Below are 24,713 nucleotides of genomic sequence, written 5' to 3'. Positions count from 1 at the left end.
CACATTGTCCCCTTGTCTACGTGGGCTTCCTCCGGGTGCTCCGGTTGCCTCCCACAGTCCAAAGATGTGCACTGTAGCGATTCTATGGATTCTATTCTGTGGATATGTTGATGCGATTGGGTGAAGCAGAATGGGAGGAGGTTCTGTAGAATAAACTGCAACTCAGATCTGTTGGATCGAATGGATTGTTTCTTTGCTTTAACTACTCCATAAATTTATTTTCCGAGTCTCCTTGTTTGTGTCATTCTTTAAACGTTAATTCACACAAGGAAAGGAATGATTTGGAACACACAAACGCACAGGGCCTGGGATTCAACATTCCACACAGGAAGAATGCAGCAAGGAGGAATAAGAGAACCAATAAGTAGAACTAATAAAACAGTGAGAGGTAAGAAAGATTCTTGTAGAGGGATAGAAAGTTGCAGATTAATTGAAAGGGGTGAAAATCTATCAAAACATATCGCTGGAGATATTTAAATATTGAGAACGGCAGGACTAAGGAATTTTAACTGACGTCTGAAGGTTCACTCTCCAAACTGTTATGAAACAGGATATATAATTCTGCCCGTGATCCAACTATATTTCAACAATATCAACACATTACTAAAACGGTCTATCATCAGCAGTGTGGAGCTTATCTATATTGAGAAACTTTGGCAAAGGGCCAAGGCTCAGAAGAGTAAGAGAGAGAAAAAGATAAATGAAAAACTGTTTAAGTGATCAAGCATCGGTTTCAAAGTCTGCACATTGTAGCAGGAAGTGAAAATACGGCAATTATCGTACAAATAACAATATTCCTTCATATGAAATAAAGAACTGCGTTCTAGCAGTCGAATGACTCCTGGGCAACCCGTAGGTTCAATTATTTGTTGCTTTTTTTTGTTGCAATTATTGAACCAATTCCTTATCAACATAGAGACACAAAAGTTACTGCATTGCAAATGTGTTCATCGTCTGAACTTCACAAACCCCCGAGAATACAAATGGTGAAAAATAAAACCTTTGCCATACCCTGTTTCAATTTGTATTCTTTCAGAGTAGAATTGGAAATGCATAATAGAATTATAGATGAAAATGATTTAGAACAATTTGTACTGTGCTTATGTGAAGTATCATTGCAATTATCTATTCATTCAGATGCACAGGTTTATTTACAAATTTGGCCTAGGCTTTCAAATACATTTTGGCTCAAATAAAATCCTCTCGTTTGTACTTTTCCCTCAAAATGGCACTTGCAACACTACTGATAAAAACCATCCCATATCAATGACAAACACATTCTGTACTCTGCATTGTTACGGTTGTTCAATAAATTGGGATGAAATTGGTTGAACCTTTTTAAAGACATTCAATTATTTTTTCAAAATACACACAAGCTCATTCAGAGTTCAGAGATGGACAAGAGGAATTTTTTTTGACAAGAACTTACCTGAAAACAGGTAGAAGAGGAGTGGAAACAATGCCATTTCTGTCCTGCATGAATTGGGTTCTAGTCTTTGTTGCTTTATCTACTACAGACACGCTGAAACCAGGCGGAAATTACTTAGCAAGTCTCAGCAGACTGACTTATGTATGGTTTAAATAGCAGCCTGGTTAATTAGTCCCAAATCTCACGTTAGCATTATCAATCTGTTCCTTTCTGTTATAACCTGATCTCTGACATTATCTTGAAGCAAAAGGTCAAAGCTCGGAGAGATTTCCTCAAGATTGTAATTTGGACTCCAGTTTTCTGACTGGAGATTGCAATTTGATTTCGTTGTGAAGTGAGAGAAGTTAAATGGATAATGGTTTAATGGGAGTGGATCTCCTGGGGCTTGCAATACCTACTCTGAGCAAATATAAATACACTTACTGCTTTCCTACAATTGTCTGCAGTCAGGGATAATATCATCCCAGACATGGCTGACGCCCAACATTCTCACCTGTTACCGCTTTGGGTTTTGAGCAGAGGGCTATGCTTTCTGAGCGAGCTGTCCAGACATTTCGGTGGTATAAATCAGGTGCTAAACTACCCTCTGAAATGTCCGAATAGGCCCCTCACAACAGGGGAAGTGAGTATAAACGGTCTACCTTGCCAGTAACTCTCACACGCCACGGACAAATGATTATAAAACAATTGTGAATTCCGAGACACTAATGGCAGGGACTTTGCTGAATTTATCTCAGAGTGCCATTACCATTGTGCAGCCGGTGATTTCAGTGATCACACCATTAATGAAAATAATTTATTGTCACGAGTAGGCTTCAATTAAGTTACTGTGAAAAGCCCCTAGTCGCCACATTCAGGCGCCTGTTCGGGGAGGCTGGTACGGGAATCGAACCGTGCTGCTGGCCTGCCTTGGTCTGCTTTAAAAGCCAGCAATTTAGCCCAGTGGGCTAAACCAGCCCCTATGACTCAACTATGACTCAATGCTGCTGTAAAGATAAGACAAGCACATTTGGAGGTGAGCCTGGTGGTCAGAATGACTCCCTTTCTGAATTAAAGTCATCAAGAAGGGTCATTTCCAGAGCAGATTTCACCCTATTCTATCAGAGCTCTAGGCACATTCCTTTGCTAATTTTAAAAAAAATGTCCAATTAAGGGGTAATTTAGCGTGGCCAATCCACCTACCCTGCATACCTTTGGGCTGTGGGGGTGAACACGCAGACACGGGGAGAATGTGCAAACTCCACACGGACAGTGACCCGGGGCTAGGATCGAACCCGGGTCCTCGGCGCCGTGAGGCAGCAGTGCTAACCACTGCGCTTCTACTGCTACTTCTTACAGCTTTAAATGGGTATTCGCCAGTCAGCGAGAAAGTTCTATCCACCAGAAATAAGATGCATTGTGAAAAATCAACTGCAGATAGGAATTGCTGAACAAATGGCGACGAGGGGATTTTCACAGTAACTTCATTGCATTGTTGATGTAAGCCTACTTGTGGCATTAGTAAAGATTATTATTATTAAAATCCATCCAAGATCCTTTAAAGTTTCTTTCTACCATCCTGGCAGTCGCATGATGCAACGATAATGGATTTGCTGACCAATATACAGGGGCTGGTTTAGCACACTGGGCTAAATCGCTGGCTTTTAAAGAAGACCAAGGCAGGCCAGCAGCACGGTTGAATTCCCGTACCAGCCTCCCCGAACAGGTGCCAGAATGTGGCGACTAGGGGCTTTTCACAGTAACTTCATTTGAAGCCTACTTGTGACAATAAGCGATTTTCATTCATTTCATGTCATCATAGCGGTCTGTTGCAGATTAATTGATAGAGGTTGATTGCTATGATATTTTAGAACCATATCCCAATCTTAGGGAACCCTAACCAGGTTCCACAAAGTACACTCACTACCAGCCTTCCCGTACCAGCCTCCCCGAACAGGCGCCGGAATGTGGCGACTAGGGGCTTTTCACAGTAACTTCATTGAAGCCTACTCGTGACAATAAGCAATTTTCATTCATTTCATTAATTCATTCATTCACTACATGTGCCATTCCTGATGCATTGCCAATGATCCTGTGAAATTTCCCTAATTTCACCGTCGTTTCACGACACTGCCTGCCAATATTTACTAAATTGTGCAAAGTGGTTATCGACAATGCAAATTCAACATAAGCCCTGACGGCAAGGGATTCCGCGGAGTGTTCTTGTGAAAGTTCTACTTAGAAAGCCTGTCAATGGGCAGAGAGAAGGCACAAATTGCAGAGTTTGCAAATTAGACGTAACTATTGTTAGTAAACTCCCATTGGGTGTGATTGTGAGCCCGTGCTACCTGTGCCCGGGATCGCCGCACGGATGGAAAATCTGGACAGATCGAGATTCCCGATTTTCCATGGCCCTCACCAGTGATACGTGAGATTCATGCCCACAGAGCCTCATTTTAATGTATTTGAATACATTTCAATGTAATTACCCAGCCGCATGATCCTCCTTCACTGGATATTGAAATATTGGCGTGGTTTACAACAACTATTTAAAGATGTGATTCAGCAAAGGGATAACCCCCCCCCCCCGGCATGCCCCCCCCCGTATGCCACCCACCCCCCATTCCCCCCCCCCCCCCCCCCCCCCCCCCCCCCCCCCCCGGGTAGCAAAGCTAAGTATAGCCTCTGGGGCAGAGGAGCATGTCTGGGCAGTGCCCTGACACTTCCTCCTACCACTGCCCCTTGGGGCAGGTTGGAACTGCTATGTTGGTGCAGTGCCAACCTGGCAGTGCCAACCTGTGCCAAGGGGCGGTGCCAGGGCAGTGCCATGGGAACCACTTGGGGGGTTGGGGGGAGAGAGCTGAGGCCATGGGGGGGGGGTCACTTGCAGGCATGGGGTGGGTTGGGGAGGCTGAGGGCAGTGGGGGAAACCTACAGGCATGCGGCAGTGAGGGGGGCGATGCTGGCGATACCACTACAGTGGGGGAGAGGAAAGCCCCCAATGATTGGTTAGGTGGATTGGCCATGCTAAATTGCCCGTAGTGTAAGGTTAATGGGGGGATTGTTGGGTTATGGGTATATGGGTTACGTGGGTTTAAGTGGGGTGATCATTGTTCGGCACAACATCGAGGGCCGAAGGGCCTGTTCTGTGCTGTACTGTTCTATGTTCTATGATTGTGTGGGGGAGCTGGGTGGAGAATGCCGGCGATACCTCTGTGGGGTTGTGGCGAGTTACTCTTCAGTTCAGATCAGGGTGCCCTTTAAGATGTCGCCCAATCTCTATGGAGCCAGCCTTGCCGGATAACTACAATGCAAAAGGCCAATGTTTATGTGAAAATGATTGTGTAGCATTACTAAAAACAACTGGTGGCAATAACTCATAGGAAATAAGGGCTGGAGTAGGTGCTTCAGCCATTCAAACCTGCCCCAGCAGCCAGCAAGATCGTGGTTGATCTTCTACCTCAACTTCACCTTCTCGTACTGTCCCCATATTCCTTGATTAGTATTCAAAAATATAAATTACTTTCTTGAATCGAAGAAAGAATGAATTAGCAGCAGGCGATGGCCACTTGGCCCTTCGGGCCTGCTTTGCCATTCAACCCACCTCCTCTCAGTTCACATTGCAGTGCAACTCTCTGATCAGTGGCGAGTTAAGTTAGCGCTAATGCATCCGGATTTCTGGGTTTAAACTCCACTCCAAGACCCAACTACACAATCAGTGCAGCACTGAGGGGAGTGCTGCATTTCTGCTGCCTTTCAGGTGGTTTACTCAAACCAACAACCACCCCCTCCCCCCACCCCCAGCGCATCACCCATGCAAGTTTATGGTATATGGGGCACTGCCTGAACGTAACAAAGATCAACGGAAACTTAAAAACGTCACATGAGAGTGCAATTAAAGGGTCAATAAAGCACTCCAACCCCTGCGGTGCCCACCAGGCATGGAAAGCAAGCAGACAGGCCACGTAAAATAGCAATCAATTAGCCCCTTAATGCGCTGAATTGCCTGCTTGACTGTCGGCGGGCATGCTTCCGACTCTCGTGCGCACCCGCTGGCAGGGATATTGCGTGAGTGCGCGATGACGTTGGGACGCACGGTTTCACGTGCTTTCAGGTGGGGTGCACTGCCTGCCTGAGCAACATAAAATTCTGGCCCCTGACTTTAGAACGCAAGTTCCTCCTTTTAGATTTCACGTTTCGTCTTCAAGCTCCTGTGACTGTTCTGCTGGTCAGACACCAACACACATACAGGCATATTCTCTGGTTCGGACAATGCAGCCCCTCCAGCGACAGGGCGGGTTTGATGCAGGCCGAAACAGGAGTGGTGAAGCCTGTGACATCCTCATACTCTCAGTGAAACGGCTCTGTTGCTTATTGCAAGCATTTGCTTCTTTGCGTAGAATCACGTGGTTTTCACAAGTTGTACGATTGACATTTGCATCTTCTTTGGTTTGTTCTTCAGAGGCACTAATTTTGAGTAACATTAAAATTAATAATTTTGATAGAATCCCAGTCTGAGATTGCCCCAGGTACTTGCCAAGGTAACCTGGAGAGTTGTGTCATTCTTTACCAAAGAATGGTACATTACCAAGAAGGCCAGTAGAATGTTGGCTTTTATCTCCAGAGGGTTGGGTTAGAGAGGGAATTTATGCTTCAGTTTTACAGAGTCCATCTAGATGGATTCTGAGCACCTTATCGCAGGAAGGATATATCGTTCCCACAGCAGATTGCAGGTATATTCATATGAACAACATTTGCCTTCCATACACACTGTGGCTGGGAAATCCATCGTGACCTCAATAACCCTTTAGCATCAGATCGAATATCATTGAGAAACGCTTCCGATGATGGCCTTAGAGTGAGTGGTCACACATTTGGCAGCTCCCGCTTGAGGCCTTTTCTTCGGAACTTTTCCCCACTTGTTGGGGGAATGTTTCGCTGAAAGAAAGTGCAGGGTGACTGAAGAAAGGTAAACTCCACTGGGGCAAGTGGATGGATCTACGGAGCAGAGGTGGGACGAAAAGAAGGGAGCAAAAGAACCTTTGTGCACCACAGGTCAAGATGGCGGAGGGTAAAGGGCCTGGCCTGCCTACCTAGTGGTCAACGGAGCAACTGGTGGAATTCTTAAATGAGAGGTTTAGCCAGGAGGACCTAACCAAGACGGTGGATCCATCAAAAGCGGGAATTGACCTTGTGGAATTGAGGTTGGAGTCCCAGGGCCAGGCTATTCGGAAAGTGGCGGAGATGGTGGGGGAGCACGGGGAGCAGTTTGCCTCATTGGCGGCTGAAAAAGGTGTGATGTGGGAAACTCAGAAGCGGTTAAAGGAGAAGGTTCACGGTGCCGAGGTCCCAGGTTTGATCCCGCTTCTGGGTCACTGCCCGTGTGGAGTTTGCACATTCTCCCCATGTTTGCGTAGGTTTCGCTCCCAAAACCCAAAGGTGGATTGACCAGGCTGAATTGCCCCTTAATTGGAAAAAATGAATTGGGTACTCTAAATTTATTTTTTAAAAGGTGCAGGACCTGAGAATCGCTCCAAGAGACAGAACTTAAGAATTGTGGGGATGCCTGAAGGCTGAGGGAGTGGACACTGGCACGTATGTGGCAAAGTTGCTGGAGAGGTTGATGGGGAGCGCGGGGGGGAGGGGGGGGGGGGAGGGCTGACGAGGAAGCCACAGGCGAATGGGCCGCCGAGGGTGATGGTTGCGTACGTCCACGGGGTTCCTGGATTAGGAAAAGATACTGAGATGGGTGAGGCAGACGAGGAGGTGCACCTGGGAAGGGAAGGAGATTCTGGTGTAGCAGGACCTGGCAAAGAGGAGAGCCGGGTTCAATCGGGTGAAGGCTGCCCTCTTTAAAAATGGGGTGAAGTTTGGGATGCTGTATCCGGGCCGCATCTGGGTTAATTTTGACAGCCGAGAACATTATTTTGGGACACCAGAGGAGGCGGTGGAATTTTTGAGAGACAGTGGACTGGCAGGAGAAGGAGGGCACTGAACTTTGAAGGACGTGTGAGGAGATGATTGTTTTTTACTGTCTTTTTGTTTGTTGGTTGTTGGAGAACTTTTCTCCTTGAGATGTTTTGTTGGGTTTGGCGACGGAATGCTTGGGGAGCGACGAGGGTCAGTGCATCTTTTTTCTTCTTTCATTGATGTTGTTTTATGGAGGTATGCGAGTGGTGGGATGGGGAATACAGTGGCCGGGGCGGGGGGGGGGGGGGGGGGGGGGGGGGGGGGGGGGGGGGAGAAAGAGGCTCAGTAGCCTTGGGATTGGGGCTGCCAGGCTAGCTGGGTGGGCTAGCGAATGGGAGCACAGTGGGGGGTGGCCATGTGACATCATTGACAAACATTAGCTTTCCATAGCTTTTTCTGCTAAACAATTTATTCCATCAGTGATGAGAAAGTCAGGTCGGTGCATCGATAAAACTGTCAACTTTGCTAAGATGAAAGTGCTGGAACTGTTGTAGAAGATGGACTGAAGGTGACCCTGAATTTGGAGCAAAGGCTCCACGAGTTCCATAAGTTACCATAAATCTGGATCGATATAGCTTCTTTCACAGTCTCAGGGGTCCCACAGCAATGAAGTACTTTTGAAGTGTGGTCATTGTTGTAACGTTGTGGCAGCCGATCTGCACATGGAAAGCTGGCACAAACTGCAGAAAGATAAATGGACAAATAATCTTATGATAATTTTGCTGAAGGGGATAAATATTGTCCAAGACACTGGGAAAGTTCCCCTGCTCTTCAAAATATTGGCACACGATCTTCCACATCCACCTGCCACAGCAGGCAGGGTTTAATTTACCATCACATCCAACAGAGCAGTGCTCCTCGTCACTGCCTCCACCTAGATCATATGTTCAAACCTCTGGAGCTTTTAACAAATTCTTTCATGGGATGTGGATGCGGGTGTTGCTGGCTGGGCCATCCCTCACTGAAATAAGTGGCTTGCCCGGCCATTTCACAGGGGCATTTAGAGACATTGGTTAATGTGTGGAGTCACAAGTAGGCTAGGCCAGACCAGGTAAAGGACATTAAGGGCATTGGTCAACCAGATGGATTTTTAATAACAATCAGCAAAGGTTTCACGTCCGCCATAAACTTTTAATTCCAGTTAATTGAATTCAGATTTCAGTAGCTGCCATTGTGGCATTCAAACCCAGGTCCCCAGACCATTACCCTGGGTCTCGGGATTACTTGTCCAGTAATAATACCACTACGTCACCACCGACCCAACTCGAATCCACAACCTTTTGGTTTAAGAGGTAAGAATGCTACCCACTGAAGTACTGTCACATAAAGACATTCCTCTTCTGGAGGCTTTGACAATAGATCATTGGTATCTCAGGTGGATTTTGACTGGTTCTGTGCAAACACCATTTGGGCTTAATCATGAGTTCTCTTTTATTCTAAATTGGGATTGACGAGGCCTTCGGGCAGGTGTCTGTTGCCTTTCGCTTTCTGTTGCTCTTCAACGAGTAAATTCCAGAATACGCTGCAGTTCAGAGGATGTCCATATGGGGGCGATAAAGGCCAGAGGAAGAGTAACAGCTTCCCATCCTTTTAGTTTGACAAAAATAATACATTTTAATGAGGAGTGTGTATCAATTTTTACATGGCCACAAAGTGAATTATGTCATGGGTATGTAAATAAAATTTAAAACAAAACTTGGCCAAACAGCGTCCATTTAAAGTTGCACCTTTAGATTTTTGGTGTTTTTTTTCAGGTCTAATTTCCGCTGATCTCACTGAAACATGTGTAATTCTTAAGTGATTAGACAGGGTAGATTCTGAGAAGATGTTCCCCTTGGCTCAGGAATCCAGAACATGAGGGTCACGGCCTTAAATTAAGGAGTCAGTCATCTGGGATCATATTTATTCATGGCATGAATGGATTTTTTGAAGACTCTGACATTTCTTTATTCAAATGGCTGTCAATCATTGGAATTCTCGACCCCAGAGAGCTCTGGATGTTCAATTGTCGAGTGAACTTAAGAAAGAGGTTGACAGGGAAATAAAGGGTTACGGGGATCAAGCAGAAAAGTACAGTCAAGATCGGCCATCTTGTTGAATGGTGGAGCAAGTTAGAAGGGCTGAATGCCCCACTCCAGCTCTTATTTCTAATTCTCTAGGGTCAGAATTTTATGCTTTCCCCATTCCCTCTGGCGGGTTCTGAGGCAGTGGCGGGGGAGCTGAACAGAGCATGGATGCGGTTCCCTCTGGGATCCATTCCCCTTAAGTGGCCACTTAATGGCCTTTTCCCATTCAGCCTCAATTTTTAGGCTGGCGGGTGGCTGATGACTGAGAATGGGACGCAGAAAATGTTCTCACCCTCGATCTCGGGTGGGGAGGGGGCAAATTGGGGGGGGGGGGTGGTGTTGGTGCCTGAATTGTAAGGCCCCTTCAGACTGGCGATATCCTCCCCTCCAGCCTCCAGCCCTCCCACCTCACCCCTCGGTCTACACGACAGCGAGGTTCTCTCTCCCCCCCCCCCCACCTCCTAGCATCCCCTCCCCTCCCCTTCCTGGGACCTTGGTACTTACTAATACCGCGTTCATGGAATTTAGGGTGGGATCCAATGGCCACACTGCCCGAAATGCAGCTCGCCGTGGCGAAGCGTGGCCAATAAAAGCCGGAGGACCCCGCTCCCAGAATCTACCCGGCTCACGTCTCGAGAGATCCAACGCAATCTCCCGAGATGATGCGATGTAAATCCCGCCCATTGTGGGCAGGATCACTTTTTGGCAAAGCTGCACATTAGAGCGAGACAGTTAGCCTCACTTTAATGTGCAGATTCCCACGGTATCTGAGGCTTTGGGATTCATCCACTTTGACTTGGAGACTTCTGAGCGAGTGCCGTTAAGCACAAATGGGGAACAGATGGAATGGCACTTGTGGAGTCTCTCAGGGGATCTGAGGCGCCCAGCTGCATGCCCATTGGGCAGGGTTGTGCCCTGGTGCCAGCTTGGCATTGTCAGGGTGCCCTGGTGGCACTGCCAGCTGGCATGGGCACTGCCAGGGTTCCAGGCTGGCATGCCAAGGTGCCACATTGGTATTTTGTGTGTGTGTGTGTGATTGGGCTGAGGGGGGAGGGGCTGGGGACCTGGCCACAATGCGTTCAGGCTGGGGGTGTTGGGGGTTGCTTCAGGGAGCCTTGGATCTCTCACTATACTGGGAAGCCCTGGGGCCTTGTCTGCGCATACCCCGCTGAGGCTTCTTATACAACATGAGTCGCGTGTATACCCATGTGTTTCTCAACGCTATGCGTGCCGGGAAAGATACGGCTACAAATGCTTGCTGTGGAACTTTGTTCCCAATTAGTTGAATCGCGCCGTGAGTCTCAGGCAAGGGGCTGCAGCATCTCTTCTGGCCACCGTAGTGCTTTGTCCAGAGGGGCTGGTGAGCTATGTGAGAATAGCAGTTGTTCTTGCTGCCAATCAACACTCATTTGAGTATGAATTGACTGTGGGCTTGTCGGAGTTGGCAGGATGCATTTTTCACCAATTCTCCGGATGACGGGTGCCATCCTGAACATTCAGGCCCAGGAAAAGTCATGATGGACAAAAAATGCTCTCCTTCCTAGCAAAGCCCATATCCTGATTGTTAATTTTAAAACTTCTGCCTTGAGGAAAAACTATGCCTATAGAGACAGCTAAATAGCGACAGCTAAACAGACAATCATTGGAAACTGAGCCATGTTATTCCCTAGAGACTAGAACTAAGGGACACAATTTAAAAATAAGCAGTTGCCTATTTACGGTGAAAATGAGGAAACGTATTTCTTTCAGAGGGTCATGAGGCTGGGGAATTCTCTTCTCCAGAGAGTGGTAGAGGCACAGCCATTGAATATTTTTAAGGCAGAATTAGATGTATTCTTGACTAACAAGGGAGTCAAAGGTCATCGGGCGTAGGCGCAAATGTGACGTTGCGGCCACAGTCAGATCAGCCATGATCTTATTGGTTGCTGGAACAGGTTCGAGGGGCCAAATGGTCTGCTCCTGCTCCTAATTCATATGTTTACATGTAAAGTGAATAACTCCTTCGGCAACACTTGAGCCCACTGTACCCAGAGGCAGTGATTCACTCCCAAAAGAACTGAGGTTCTGAGGTTGCTGATGGCACTGCCAGCTGGCATGGGCACTACTAGGGTGCCAAGCTGGCATGCTAAGGTGCCATGTTGGTATTTTGTGCACGTATATAATCAGGTGTTGGGGTTGGACAAGGTTTGCTGTGATGGTGCAGCACTCTCTTAGTACTGCAATGTGGTGTCAGTCCAGTGTAAAGTGAAATCACCATAGTCCCAAATGACAATAAGTTGACCTCCGCTTTGAGGGGGAGAGCTGACTGATGGGGATTTAACTTGAGGGTTGCCTTAGGAGAGGGGCAAAGTTGAGAAGGCGGGGCCTTCATGAATAACCTCAGCCAGTAGGGGAATTGAACCCACGCTGCTGACCTTGCTCTAAGTCACAACCCAGCCATCCAGCCAAATGAGCTAAACCAGCCCCCAGTCCAACGTAAGCAAGATTTGAATCAACACATTCTGACGCAGAGGCAGGAATTATACAACTGAGTCAAGCTGACAGCTTGGGACACATTTAATGCCACCTGTGAATCCACTGCTATCATTTACTATAAACAGCTAATTACACTTTCTAATGCTGTCAATCTAGCCCCCAATCATCACGTTAGTGGTTATCTCAACACATTTTCACTAAGCTCACAGAACCAATTGGGGAAAGGTATATTTAGTAGCATTAACACTTTGGAGTTTGTGACTTTCAATGTAGATTATATGGTGCATGTGCAATATATACAAGATTTAGATTATGATGTGACATGCAATATAATTACAATGACAATATAATATAATTATATCTTTAAAATATTAATTGAATGTGCCCCAGATATCCCCCCGAAAATCTATAGGTCACTCAATATTATTTGACCTTCAACTTGGCTATGTCTGACTAATGGGTCTCAGCTCTTCACCATATTTATTAGTGTCACAAGTAGGCTTACATTAACACTGCAAAGACGTTCTGTGAAAATCCCCTCGTCGCCACACTTCGGCGCCTCTTCGGGTACACAGTGGGAGAATTCAGAATGTCACCTAACAAGCACGTCTTTCGCGACTTGTCGGAGGAAACCGGAGCGTCCAGAGGGCAGACATGGGAGAACGTGCAGACTCCGCACAGACAGTAATCCAAGTAGAGAGTACAACGTGGGGCCCTGGCGCTGTGAAGCAACAGTGCTAACCACTGTGATACCGTGCCGCTCATTAATAAGATCATCAAAATTGATCCCTGAATAATTTTACACTTCATGACTGACTTTTAATACAAAATCAATATATAATTAATAAAGAAAAAGTATAGAATGTGAAAAGGCTGTGAGCCCAATGTTAAGAAATTAAAATGGCTTCCTTGACCTTGTTACTTATAACAATGAATTTGTAATGAAAGTGATTGATTTTTAAACATAAATTTGACTACCCAGGCCTACAGTTTCCTGCATTACAACAGTGAACTCGAACTTCATTGTCTGTAAAATTCTTTATGAATCTCTGTGGTCTGAGAGATGCTATAGAAATGCTATTGTTCTGTAAATATTGTTTTGTAAATCTGCTCTTTAAATGCTCCTCTCCTGTTACAACTGTGAAGCCACTAGCATAACTTATTAATTAATTAATTGTGCGCAACACCTTCAAATACTTCAACGCGTGGTGTTATGTAAAAATCTGGCATCAGTAAAATGATGGTGAGACGGTGGGATTGAGTAACACCTATCTGTTTCATTAAGTTCCTGTAGCGAAGGAAATCTGCCATCCTTACCTGGTCTGGCTGACATGTGACTCAAGTCCCACATCAATGTGGTTGCTTTCTAACTACTCACTGAAGTGGCCCATCATTCTACATTGTTAAGTCAAACTGAGGGTGAGTAGCGATTGGCAATATAAATGTAAAGGTCGCCACAGTCCCGGATGACCATAGGCTGCTCTCCCCTCTCAGAGCTGATTGGTGGTGTTATATCCCAAGGGTCACCACACCTCCGGCCGGGGGCAAGGTTGAGAAGGCGGCACCTTCATAAATAGCCTCAGGTGGCATGGGAATTGAACCCCCATTGCTGGCATCGGTCCGCATCATGAACCAGCCATCCAGTCAACTGAGATAACCAACCCTGTTGGCAATATATACCCGCCTTGAAAATGAATGTGGGCACGACCTTGCTGAGGTGATTTATGACAATGATCCAGGGTGGTGGGTGGGGTGGGCGTGGGGGTGAGAAGCTTGGGTTACAAGGTGAGACTGGATTGTTCTCTTTAGGGCAGAAAAAGGTCGAGGGGAGATTTCATAGAGGCATGCAAAATAATCAAGGGTTCTTGATGGAGTAAATCACTGTTTCCAGTGGCAGAAGGATTGGTGGCCGGATGATTTAAGGTAATTAGGTCAGATCAAAGGAAGAAGCAGAGGAGAGATGAGATTGTATGGCGGGTGAATTGTTGTGATCTGAAATACACAGGTGGAAGCAGATTCAAGGGTAACTATCGAAAGGGTGGGAAGGGGGCAGCATAGTGGCGCAGTGGCACCAAGGATCTGGGTTCAATCCACTGTCCCTTGTGGAGTTTGCACATTCTCCCCGTGTCTGCGTGGGTCTCACCTCCACAACCCAAAGATGTGCAGAGTAGGTGGATTGGTTTGCTAAATTGCCCCTTAATTGAAATTTTTTGTTGAATTTCAAAAGTATCAAAATGAATTGGATAATTAGGGTGGCATGGTGGTTAGCACGGCTGCTTCACACCGCTGGGGACCCGGGTTTGATTTTGGCCTTGGGTGGCTGTTTGTGTGGAGTTTGCACATTCTCCCTGTCTCTGCGTGGGTTTCCTCCAGATGCTTTGGTTTCATCCTACAGTCCAACGATAAAGCTGTATTGAAATCCACAACTGAAAGTCACCACCTGGGCAGCACAGTAACACAAGTGGATAGCACTGTGGCTTCACAGCGCCAGGATCCCAGGTTCGATTCCCCGCTGGGTCACTGTGCAGAGTCTGCACGTTCTCCTGTGTCTGCGTGGGTTTCCTCCGGGTGCTCTGGTTTCCTCCCACAGTCCAAAGATGTGCAGGTTAGGTGGATTGGCCATGATAAATTGCCCTTAGTGACCAAAATAGTTAGGAGGGGTTACGGGTGTAAGTGAAGGCTTAAGTGGGTTGGTGCAGGCTCGATGGGCCGAATGCCCTCCTTCTGAACTGTATGTTCTATAGTTTCCGAGGACCATTGGCTGCTCTCCCCCTTTTGAGAGAGAGAGCTGACTGGTGGTGATTTAACCTGAGGGTCACCACACCTCAGGCATGGGGTTGAGAAGGCCGGACTTTCATGGATAACCTCAGCCGGTACAGGAATTGAACCCGCACTGTTGGTGATGCTCCACACCGCCAACTGGCCGTCCAGCCAACTGAGCAAACCCACCCCCAATCCCACAGCCCAAAAATGGGCAGGTTAGGTGGAGTGACAGAGATTAGAGAGGGGCGTACGGGCCTAAGTAGGGTGCTCATTCAGAGGGTTGGTGCAGACTCGCTGGACCGAATGGCCTCCTTCTGCACTGTGTGGAAATACTTGAAAGGGAGAAGGGAGAGCAGGGAAATTGGATGATGCTATCAAAGTAGCACCATGAGCTTAATAGCCTCTTTCTGTCCTGTGTGATTGTTCAAATGTACCTAGACCGGAGCCTACTTTCCAAAACGAAATAGAACCAAAAGAATGAGATTGCTGCTGCTGCTGAGGGGAGCAGGGGGACGAACACACTGAGGGGAGGGGAAAGAGGTGAAGAAATTCAACCCCCAATTGCTCTGTTTGAGGAACAGACCAGCCTCCAGCAGGGGGCGCGCACGCCCAGGGTGGCTGGGCAGGGGGGAGCGCGGACGCAGTCGATCGCGCGCGTCATTGGGGGTGGGGGGCGTGCGCGCCCCCGGGGGCTGGTGGGCGGGTGTTTGAGGAAGGGGGGTCGCTTGTCGCTTGCCTCCCTGTGTGGTGGTGGCTGCTCCGCTTCCTGGCTGCAAATCCTCGGCAGAAGGAGACAAAAAACAAAACAACAACAAAGGAACAAAAATTGGGATTGAACAAAACAAAAAACCCCACACACCACCCAGCAATCTGATTCCAACTTTGAGAAGTGGCCGAGGGAAGATGACGGCGGGGGAGAGTGAGCCCGGAGCGAGTGGCGAAGAGAAGGTAACAAAGTCACTCCCTCAGCAACAATGTGTCCGGTTTAACCCTGCAGACAATGGCACAGATACTTTGTAACACTTTCCCTCTCGGCGGCAACTCCAAGTTCTACTCTCTCCACTTTGGCAAAGTTCTGAGCCAATCTCTGTGTGTTTGCTTTTTTAAAAATCCTGTCGTCCATTACCTCCAATCATTTATTTTAACTTGGTGTCGCCCCTGCTACCTCCCCAGGAGGACATGCATTGCCACCTGTGTCCAGAGAAGTATGGGTTTCAAAGGTTTGCCCGCTTCACGGCGTCTGGCAGGTGGAAGGAGGAGGCCATTCAGCCCCTCCACACTGGCCTGTTTTCGGTTACATCGGCAGCACACCCAAGTCCCTCTGCTTTGTTTTGCTCCTGTGCCCCCTCTGCTATGGAGCTGATTCCCGCAGACTTGGAATGGGGCACAGCAGACAGTTGCAGGAGACGGCTCGATGGCCCCTCAACCCTGTTCCCTCTTTCAATAAATGGGGCTTGGGGTAGCACTGTTGCTTCACAGCGGCAGGGACCTGGGTTCGATTGCGGGCTTGGGTCACTGTCTCTGCGGAGTCTGCACGTTCTCCCCGTGTCTGCGTGGGCTTCTTCCGGGTGCTCCGGTTTCCTCCCACAGTCCAAAGATGTGCAGTTTAGGTGGATTGGCCATGCTAAATTGCCCTTGGTGTCCAAAAAGGTTAGGTGGGGTTACTGGATTACGGGGATAGGTTGGAGGTGCCGGTTTAAGTAAGGTGCTCTTTACACAAAGCTAAATAGCCGCCTTCTGCAATGTAAAATCCATGATCATGTCTGACCCACCGCATCAAGCCTATCTCCACATCCTTTATTCTTCAGTGGAGGAGAATCTATAAATATTTGCAGGACTGAATGGTCTCATTCTGTGCTTTGAGTGATTCAACAGCTGAGTACTTGCAACCCTCTGGGTAGATAAATTCCTCCTTCTCCTCAGCCCTAAGTTGCTGATCCCCTTAAACTGAGACTCGTTCTAGACCCGCCAGCCAGCAGAAGCAGTCTCTCCGCACCTACCTTGCCAAGCCCTCTCAACATTTCATAGATTGACAATCTTTACAATGCAGAAGGAGGCCATTTGGCCCTTGGGGTCTGCACTGGTTCACTGAAAGGCGTTCTACCTCGTCCCATTCTCCTGCCTCATTCCTGCAACACGTTCTTTTCTGATAGGAATTCAATAGTGTTTTCAATACCTCCATTGAACCTCCCTCGACCACACAATCAGGAGGTTGTTTCCAGACTCCAACCAGACTCTGGTGAATATCTTTTTTCCTCTCATCATCTTTACACCTTTTAATAATGATTTTGAATCTGTGCCCTCTACATAGATTGGTACTCCGGGAGAAGGGGAAGGAAAGGGGGGGGGGGGGAATGCAAGTATTTCCTTGCTATTTATCCTGTCCATTCTCATCAGGATCTTGAATATCTCTCCCCTTGGTGGCTGCCCCTCTTCTCCCTTCGTGGGCTTCCACCCAACCCCTCTGGGGTTGTCACCCCATCCCCTCTGGAGCTCCCCCTCCCTATGAGGCTGCCCCCCCCCCTCTCTCTCCCCCCCCCCCCCCCCAACCTTGGGAGATTCCCCTCCCTTTCCCCGCACCTTGGGAGCTTTCCTGCTTCCCCCACACCTTGGAAGCTTCCCCCCCATCCCCTGCAACTTGGGGGGCTTCCCCCTTCCCCCCCCCCCCCAACACCTTGGGAGCTTTCCCCTCTCTTCCCCCCCCCCCCCCCCCCCCCCCCCCCGTGAGGGCTGCCCATCCCCCCCAAGACCCAGGAGCAGAATTAGCAGAACCCTGGCCTCCAGCCCGTTTGAGAAGCGAAAGAGAAAATAGGAAACTGAACGGGCGTTTTTGAAAGTTAATCTGAATGATCTGAAGCTACAAATCGTCCCATCCACCAGAAATGCAGAATTTGAGAGGAAGATTTGGAGTGGGTTTCAGCTGGTTCCAAAACCTCCCCTTGAAGCCGACAGTGACCTTTTATGCTATTTTGAGTTTGGCATATCTTTGGTAGCCAAGGTCATCCAAAGTCTTTATCTAAAAGTCGTGGTGATTTTGTTGTGGCTGGGAAACTGCTGGTCAATCACCTCTTATATCTATTTATTTAACTAACATGTGATAAAATATTGATCCTTGTTATCTGTTGATATTTTTTCCCCATTGGGAAATCTCTCAGAGCTCATGGAGGTCAAATTTGCTCAGTTGATAATGTAACCCAAACTTAGTTATTGGGCTAGGTGTAGTGTACTGCGGAACTTAAATACGTATAAAAGTGAGTACAGATTGGCTCCATTTCTGTCCTTCACCAGTTGGCTTTCTTGAATAAAGAGTTAAGAGAATTAGAATTGTCTCTTGAGCCTCGGGCGTCATGGTAGCACAATGTGTAGCACTGTTGCTGCACAGCTCCAGGGCCCCAGGTTCGATTCTCAGCTTCGGTCACTGCCTGTGCGGAGTCTGCAAGTTCTCCCCATGTCTGCGTGGGTTTCCTCCGGGTGCTCCGGTTTCCTCCCACAGTCCAAGATGTGCAGGTTAGGTGGATTGGCCATGCTCAATTGCCCTTATTTTCAAAAAAAGTTAGGTGAGGTTACGGGGATCGGGTGGAGGTGTGGGCTTGAGTAGGGTGCTCTTTCCAAGGGCCAGTGCAGACTCAATGGGCCGATTGGCCTCCTTCAGCACTGTAAATTCTAAGGTTCAATTCGAAATATTCCACCATTGGAGATCGTGACTTCAGCTGCCTGGGCCCTAGGTTCCAGAATGCCTCCCTAATCCCCTTCACGGCTCGACATATCGTTTCTCCTTTCAGATGTTCATTAAAGCCAACCCGTGGCAAAGCTTGACAGATCTGCCTGGATATGCGGCTCGTTGTCAAATTTTGTGTTATAATGCCTCTAGGATGTAGCTCGGGGCGTTTTACTATGATAAACAGGTCCTGTAGAAACATAAATTCTTGCAGTCGTCTCAAGAAAAGATATGTGCCCTGACCAAACAAGTCTGAGATGGTTAATTTGAGATGTCAGATGCAGTGGATGGGGTATCTGATTGTCAATAGGCTGGAACCGAGAGCATAGCATGAAGGGAGTGGTGGAAAGGCTAGTACTTTCTTCCTGAGGTCACATCGATGCTGTGGAACAACACATTCATGCCTCAGACTGTCTAATGCCTCAGAAGGCTGTCACTGAGACCCTGTGAAAAGCAAAAACTGAATTTGATTATTTTACAGGGGAATTGTAGTTGCATCTGCACTTTATTCCTTAATCACTTTTTACGCGAGTTACTCAAATGTTGGTTGCATTCTAGCACAATCACAGTTGGAGTTCACATGCAGTACTGTTAGGCTGCAAGTGTTGAGTCGGGTAGTAAATAGGTCATATCCCTTGATTACATGGTAGTAATGTGACGAAGGGATTTGGGTTCTATAATAACTGGGGAGATTGACATTCAAGCCATCAACAACTCATCTGAATTCTATTTCATTTTGGAATTTGTGTATGAAAAATAACCGCTGTCCATCTAGCTCGCCTTCTAACATAAATCAAAACAGAAGATGTTGGAAATACTCAGCAGGTCAGGCAGCATCTTCAGAGAGAGGGAGGAAAAATACCATCGACCGATGGTCCCACTTGTCATATTCTACAATGAGAATGGAGTTGTTATAGAACATAGAACAGTACAGCACAGAACAGGCCCTTCGGCCCTCGATGTTGTGCCGAGCAATGATCACCCTACTTAAACCCACGTAACCAGTATACCCATAACCCAACAATCCCCCCATTAACCTTACACTACGGGCAATTTAGCATGGCCAATCCACCTAACCCGCACATCTTTGGACTGTGGGAGGAAACCGGAGCACCCGGAGGAAACCCACGCACACACGGGGAGGATGTGCAGACTCCACACAGACAGTGACCCAGCCGGGAATCGAACCTGGGACCCTGGAGCTGTGAAGCATTGATGCTAACCACCATGCTACCGTTGAATGATCATAACGAACAATCTGTATGGGTTAGTCTACAACAGACCCAGACATGAAGCGAGGAATACCCCAAAGCTCTCGAATCGCCTGTTTCTCCAGAGCCATGCTACTCTCACCAGGTGTCAGGTCTCAAATTACTCATCCACTGTGTAGATTTGCTGCAGCCTTAGCAAGCAGTGGTTTTATTCGGCATTTTGAACCCATTTGGCTGTGTCGGCAGTGCAGATGGTGATGGGTGTACACCATGCCATTGACCCACCCACCCAACCTGCCCCAGAAACAGGGATTTGCATCTTGCTGTGTGGCAAACTTGCTGGGAGAGCCGGAAAATCAGAAGAACACACTGCACGACCTTGTCTGCCACAGGGGTTTTGCATCGGTTTACTGAGTGCAAGTCAACTGCCACACCATTCATGCCTCATTTGGGCACGGCCTTTGTTTCCATATCATACCCACTACCACTCTCCTTGGCTTTTGCATCATGAAATATTTTGTGAGTTGCCCTCTCCTGCCCTCCCTCCAACCTCCCTCTAGCCTATCAGAGACCTTCTCTTTTGTGTTCTCCTGCCTTCTGCCCTTTCTCATGGTTTAAAAACCTTCACATTTCGATCTTCCTTCTTTTCTGACCAGCGGTCATACTACTGAAATGTGAACTCGGTTTCTCTCCACAGATGCCACCTGAGTATTTCCAGCAATGTTTTTTTATTTCTGATTTCCAGCATCCGCGGCATTGTGCCTTTGGGCTTTCACATCCTGGCCGATTGCAAAAGTGTTAAACTTGAGATTAATCATCAGCTTTATCATCGCGTGCCATTTCAATTGTTCTGTACAAATACAAATCCTATCTTGTTGCTTGCAACAAGTGCAGCATCTCTTATCATCTTTAATCCTGATAAACACTTAATGATTAGGGAAGATTTCCAGCTAACAGGAATACTCTACAACACATGGACAAGAGACCAGGAGCTAATGGAAAATTGGTTGATGTTTAATGAGGGGAATGCAGTCTTGTTTACTTGGAGAATCTGCGGCATGCGGCTTGAAGTAACAGTGCATGCACATCTTCAAGCTGGAGTTTGACCTTCCTTCCATCATATGGTCAGAAGTGGTAATGTTTGCGGATGGCTGCCCAATATTCCGCACCGTTTACAACTCCTCGGATACTGAAATAGTCCATGTCAAAATGCCGCCAAGACCTGAACAATATTCAGGCTTGGTCTAATAAGTTTACAGTGTGTTACCTCACCCATGAGAGCTTTCTGTGCAATGAGTGACCATGGTGCAAATTATGAGTGGCCCTGGTGGAACCTAAACTGGTCATCAGCTAGTGTTATTTGATAGTGTTTCTCATGATCCACCCCATTACTTTTCTTTAAAATTTAGAGTATGAAATTCACTTTTTCCAATTAAGGGGCAATTTAGCGTGGCCGGTCCATCTACCCTGCACATCTTTGGGTTGTGGGGGCGAAACCCACACAAACATGGGGAGAATGTGCAAACTCCACATGGTCAGTAACCCAGAGCCGGGATCGAACCTGGGACCTCGGTGCCGTGAGGCAGCAGGGCTAACCACTGGGGCAGTAATTGGCCAGGTTGGATTTGTCCTGCCTTTTGTGTACAGAGCACACCTGGGTAACTTTCCACATTGCCGATAATGTCAGGGCTCATAGCCTTTGCAGTATCCTGTGTCTACAGCTATCTGTGGAATGAATCAAATTGGCAAAAGGCTGATATTGTGATGCAGGGAACTTTCAGAGAAGGTCAATATGGATCATCCACCTGGCAATTCTGGCTGAAGATTGTTGTGAATGCTTCAACCTTGTCTTTTGCACTGGTGTGCTGGGCTCCTCCATCTTTGAGGATGGGAATGTTTGTGGAACCTCCTCCTCCAGCGAGTTGTTTAATTGTCCACCAACATTCAAGACTGGATGTGGCAGGGCTGCAGAACTTAGATCTGACCCGTTGATTGTGGATCATTTAGGTCTGTCTAGCCCTTGCTGCTTATGCCATTTGGCATGCAAGTAATCCTGTTTAATAGCTTCACTAGGTTGACACCTTGTTTTTCAGTATGCCCGGTGTTGCACTTGGCATGCTCTCCTGCATTCTTCATTGAACCAGGGTTGATCCCCTGGCTTGATAGTAATGGCAGAGTGCGGGATATGCTGGGCTATGAGGTCACAGTTTCTGGTTGAGTACAATTCTGCTGCTGCTGATGGCCCACAGTGTCTGATAGATGTCCAGACTTGAGTTGCTAGATACGTTCGAAGTCTATCCCATTTAGCACCGTGGTAGTGCCACACAATGGAGGGTATTCTCCATGTGAAAACGGGACTTTGCCTCCACAAGCACTGCGCAGAGGTTAGTCCTACCAATGCTGCCATGGACAGATGCAACTGCAGCAAGCAGATTGGTGAGGTTGATGTCAAGTATATTTTTCCCTCTTGTTGGTTCCCTCGCCACCTGCTACAGATACAGATATGCTAGATATGTTATATACTGGCATCTATCCCCTTGAGGATTTGGTGCTTGGTCTGCAGTGATGCTTCTGAGCCACTCTTGGTGACGGACACTGAAGTCTTCTATCCAGAGTATATTCTGAACCCAGGCCACTCTCATTGCTTCCTGCAAGTCGTGTTCAATAGGGGGAGAGGAAGGTTGTGGTAATCAGCAGGAAATTTCCTTGCCTATGTTTGATCTGATACTATGAGACTTCATGGGGGTCCGTATTTGATTTTGAATTCTCCCAGGGTAACTCGCTGCCAGCTGTATAACTGCACCACCACCTATACTGGCTCAGTCCTGCCAATGGGACAGGACATACCCATGGATGGTGATGTTTGGGAAGGTATTATTCCATGAACATGACTTTATCAGGCTTGACTAGTCTGAGACAGCTCTCCGAATCTTGGCACTAACCCCCAGATGTTAGTAAGCAAGACTTCAGGGTCAATACGGCTGGGTTTGCCGTTGTTGCTTCCAGTGCCTTGGTCGATGCTTGGTGGCCTGCCCAGTTTCATTCCTTTCACCGGTATTTTAGTGGCATTTAAGAGTCAACTACATTTCTTTGGAGCTGTCAACACTTGTAAGCCAGACCAGATAAGGTTGGCAGATTTACTTTGGTAAAGTGCATTAGTGAACCAGATAGATTTTTCGGGCAATTGGCAATGATTTCATGGTCATCGTTAGACTTTTAATTCCAGATTTTCATGATCATCTTCCATTTGGGCTTCGAACCCGGGTCCCCAGATCATTATTAATCCAGTGACAATACCACTTCTCTAATTGAATCATGATGGATTTAGCCCTGACAAGTGATAGTTTTTAGGTTGTGTGATGCTTTTTTGCCTCCGATCTGTATCTTACTTTTAAGCACCTAGTTCATTCCTAGAATCTTTGATCTGCTCCAGCACTCTTTATTTTGTGTACTGTACAGTACTGGTTTTGAATTGAATCTCATCTGTTAGAACGCTATACTTTTGTTTTCTGTGAGTTAGGCTGGGGAATGTATCAGATATTATTATGAACAGACGTCGGAATGTGGCGACGAGGGGATTTTCACAGTAACTTCATTGCAGTGTTAACGTAAGCCTATTGTTAGAATAATAAAGATTATTGTTATTAATGTGACTCTTTCCACATGTGAGTCTGGATAGTGAGGGTTAACAGACTATTTGACCATTGGGGGACGGTGGGGGTGGGGGGGGGGGGGTGCATCACTGCTGACAGCGATCCTATCGTCAGGACATGTATACCCATCCAGCAGGCGTCACGGCAATAAGAATTGGAGTATTCACTGATTCATGGCTGGCTATTCTTCCCTCTCCTTGACAACAACACAGGTACCAATTGCCTCTTCCACCCATCGCCGCCCTCCCTTGTAGCAGTCCGTACCATCCTGCCTGCAGCTGGAAAGTTACATAGCCCCCCCCCCCCCCCCCCCCCCCCGGTAAAACCTAGAATCTTCCTGATTGATATAACCTCCCGAATTTGGCCGATGACCCTTCATGGGAGTCGCTGTTTGATGTTTGCCTGTTTTTTGTTATGGGAAAGCAGGTTTTTATTCATTTGCGAGACGTGGGCGTTGCTGGCTACACCAGCATTTATTGCCCATCCATAATTGACCTTGAGAAGGTGGTGGTGAGCTTCTTTCTTGAACCATATGCTGTAGATTCACCCACAATGCTGTTAGGGAGGGAGTCCCAGGATTTTGACACCGTGACGGAGTGGTGATATATTTACAAGTCAGGATGGTGAATGACTTGGAGGGAAATTCCAAATGGCGGTGTTTCCAGGTATCTGCTGCTGTTGTATCCATCTTTCCATGTATCCGTTGCCGCTCTTTTGCATCGAAAGTTCAGCGTAGTAACATGGCCTTTGGCTTAACTGGTCCATGCTCCACGTCAGTCATGTCATCCGATTAGCATATTCTTTTCTCCTTTTTGCGTTAACCCAACCTGCCCTCAAATGCATCAATGCCGCTTGCATCAGCTACCCATGTAACAGCTAATTGTGCATGATAGCCATTTTCAGAGTAACTAAGTTTGTCCTGAACTGAATGTAATGGTGACTATTTTACAGCATGTTTGCAAACCCCTAGTTTTGGACTCCCCACCAGTGAAAATGTCTTCTCTACATTTACCTGATCGAAGAGCTCCATCAGCTCAACCCTCAACCATTTATTTTCTGGAGAACAGAGCTCCTGTAACCTGCGCGGCTTTGTTTAGTGATTTGTGCAGTGGGACCACTTTGCTCCTCGCTTACGTTTACACCCTTATTTTCCAAGGAGTACGTGGCATCCTTAATCTCCTCACAAAATGCACCACTTCACACTGATCTACATTAAAATTAATTTGTTAATTGCAATTCCGAGAATGTACCAACGTCTTTCTGTATTTTGTGCTACCCTCCACCCAATTTGATGTCAATCACAAATTTTGAAATTGCATTTCCGATTTGTTGTGTTCCACTCGATGACTGGAATCTCACAACGTTGGATGTGGCCGGGGAAGGGGGAGTTAGTTTAATATTTCCTCATATTGCTACCTCTTTGAGCAGCTGTCCAGCAGGTTCTATTTC

The 24,713-nt window shown here is 47.2% G+C and overlaps 2 protein-coding genes across 5 annotated transcripts in view; one reads left to right on the top strand and one right to left on the bottom strand.

Moving 5' to 3' along the window:
- htr3b (5-hydroxytryptamine (serotonin) receptor 3B) overlaps positions 1 to 11,355 on the bottom strand; it is a 35,458-nt gene extending 24,103 nt beyond the window's left edge. Inside the window, exons 1-2 of the mRNA XM_038778808.1 lie at positions 11,290 to 11,355; positions 9,949 to 10,060 (exon numbers count right to left, since the gene is read on the bottom strand). Of these exons, the coding sequence (XP_038634736.1) occupies positions 9,949 to 10,060; positions 11,290 to 11,355 (178 nt within the window). The remainder of the gene's footprint in view (positions 1 to 9,948; positions 10,061 to 11,289) is intronic.
- A 4,017-nt stretch (positions 11,356 to 15,372) lies between these two features.
- usp28 (ubiquitin specific peptidase 28) overlaps positions 15,373 to 24,713 on the top strand; it is an 85,481-nt gene continuing 76,140 nt past the window's right edge. For all 4 annotated transcript variants that reach the window (XM_038778850.1, XM_038778852.1, XM_038778851.1 and 1 more), the window contains exon 1: positions 15,373 to 15,630. In XM_038778850.1, coding sequence (XP_038634778.1) covers positions 15,586 to 15,630 — 45 coding nt within the window. In that variant the 5' untranslated portion in view covers positions 15,373 to 15,585. The remainder of the gene's footprint in view (positions 15,631 to 24,713) is intronic.

This window comes from Scyliorhinus canicula, chromosome 19 (assembly GCF_902713615.1).
Source record: "Scyliorhinus canicula chromosome 19, sScyCan1.1, whole genome shotgun sequence".
NCBI lineage: Eukaryota > Metazoa > Chordata > Chondrichthyes > Carcharhiniformes > Scyliorhinidae > Scyliorhinus > Scyliorhinus canicula.
The sequence above is the reverse complement of the archived record's forward strand: the minus strand, read 5'-3'. Positions and strand labels throughout refer to the sequence as shown.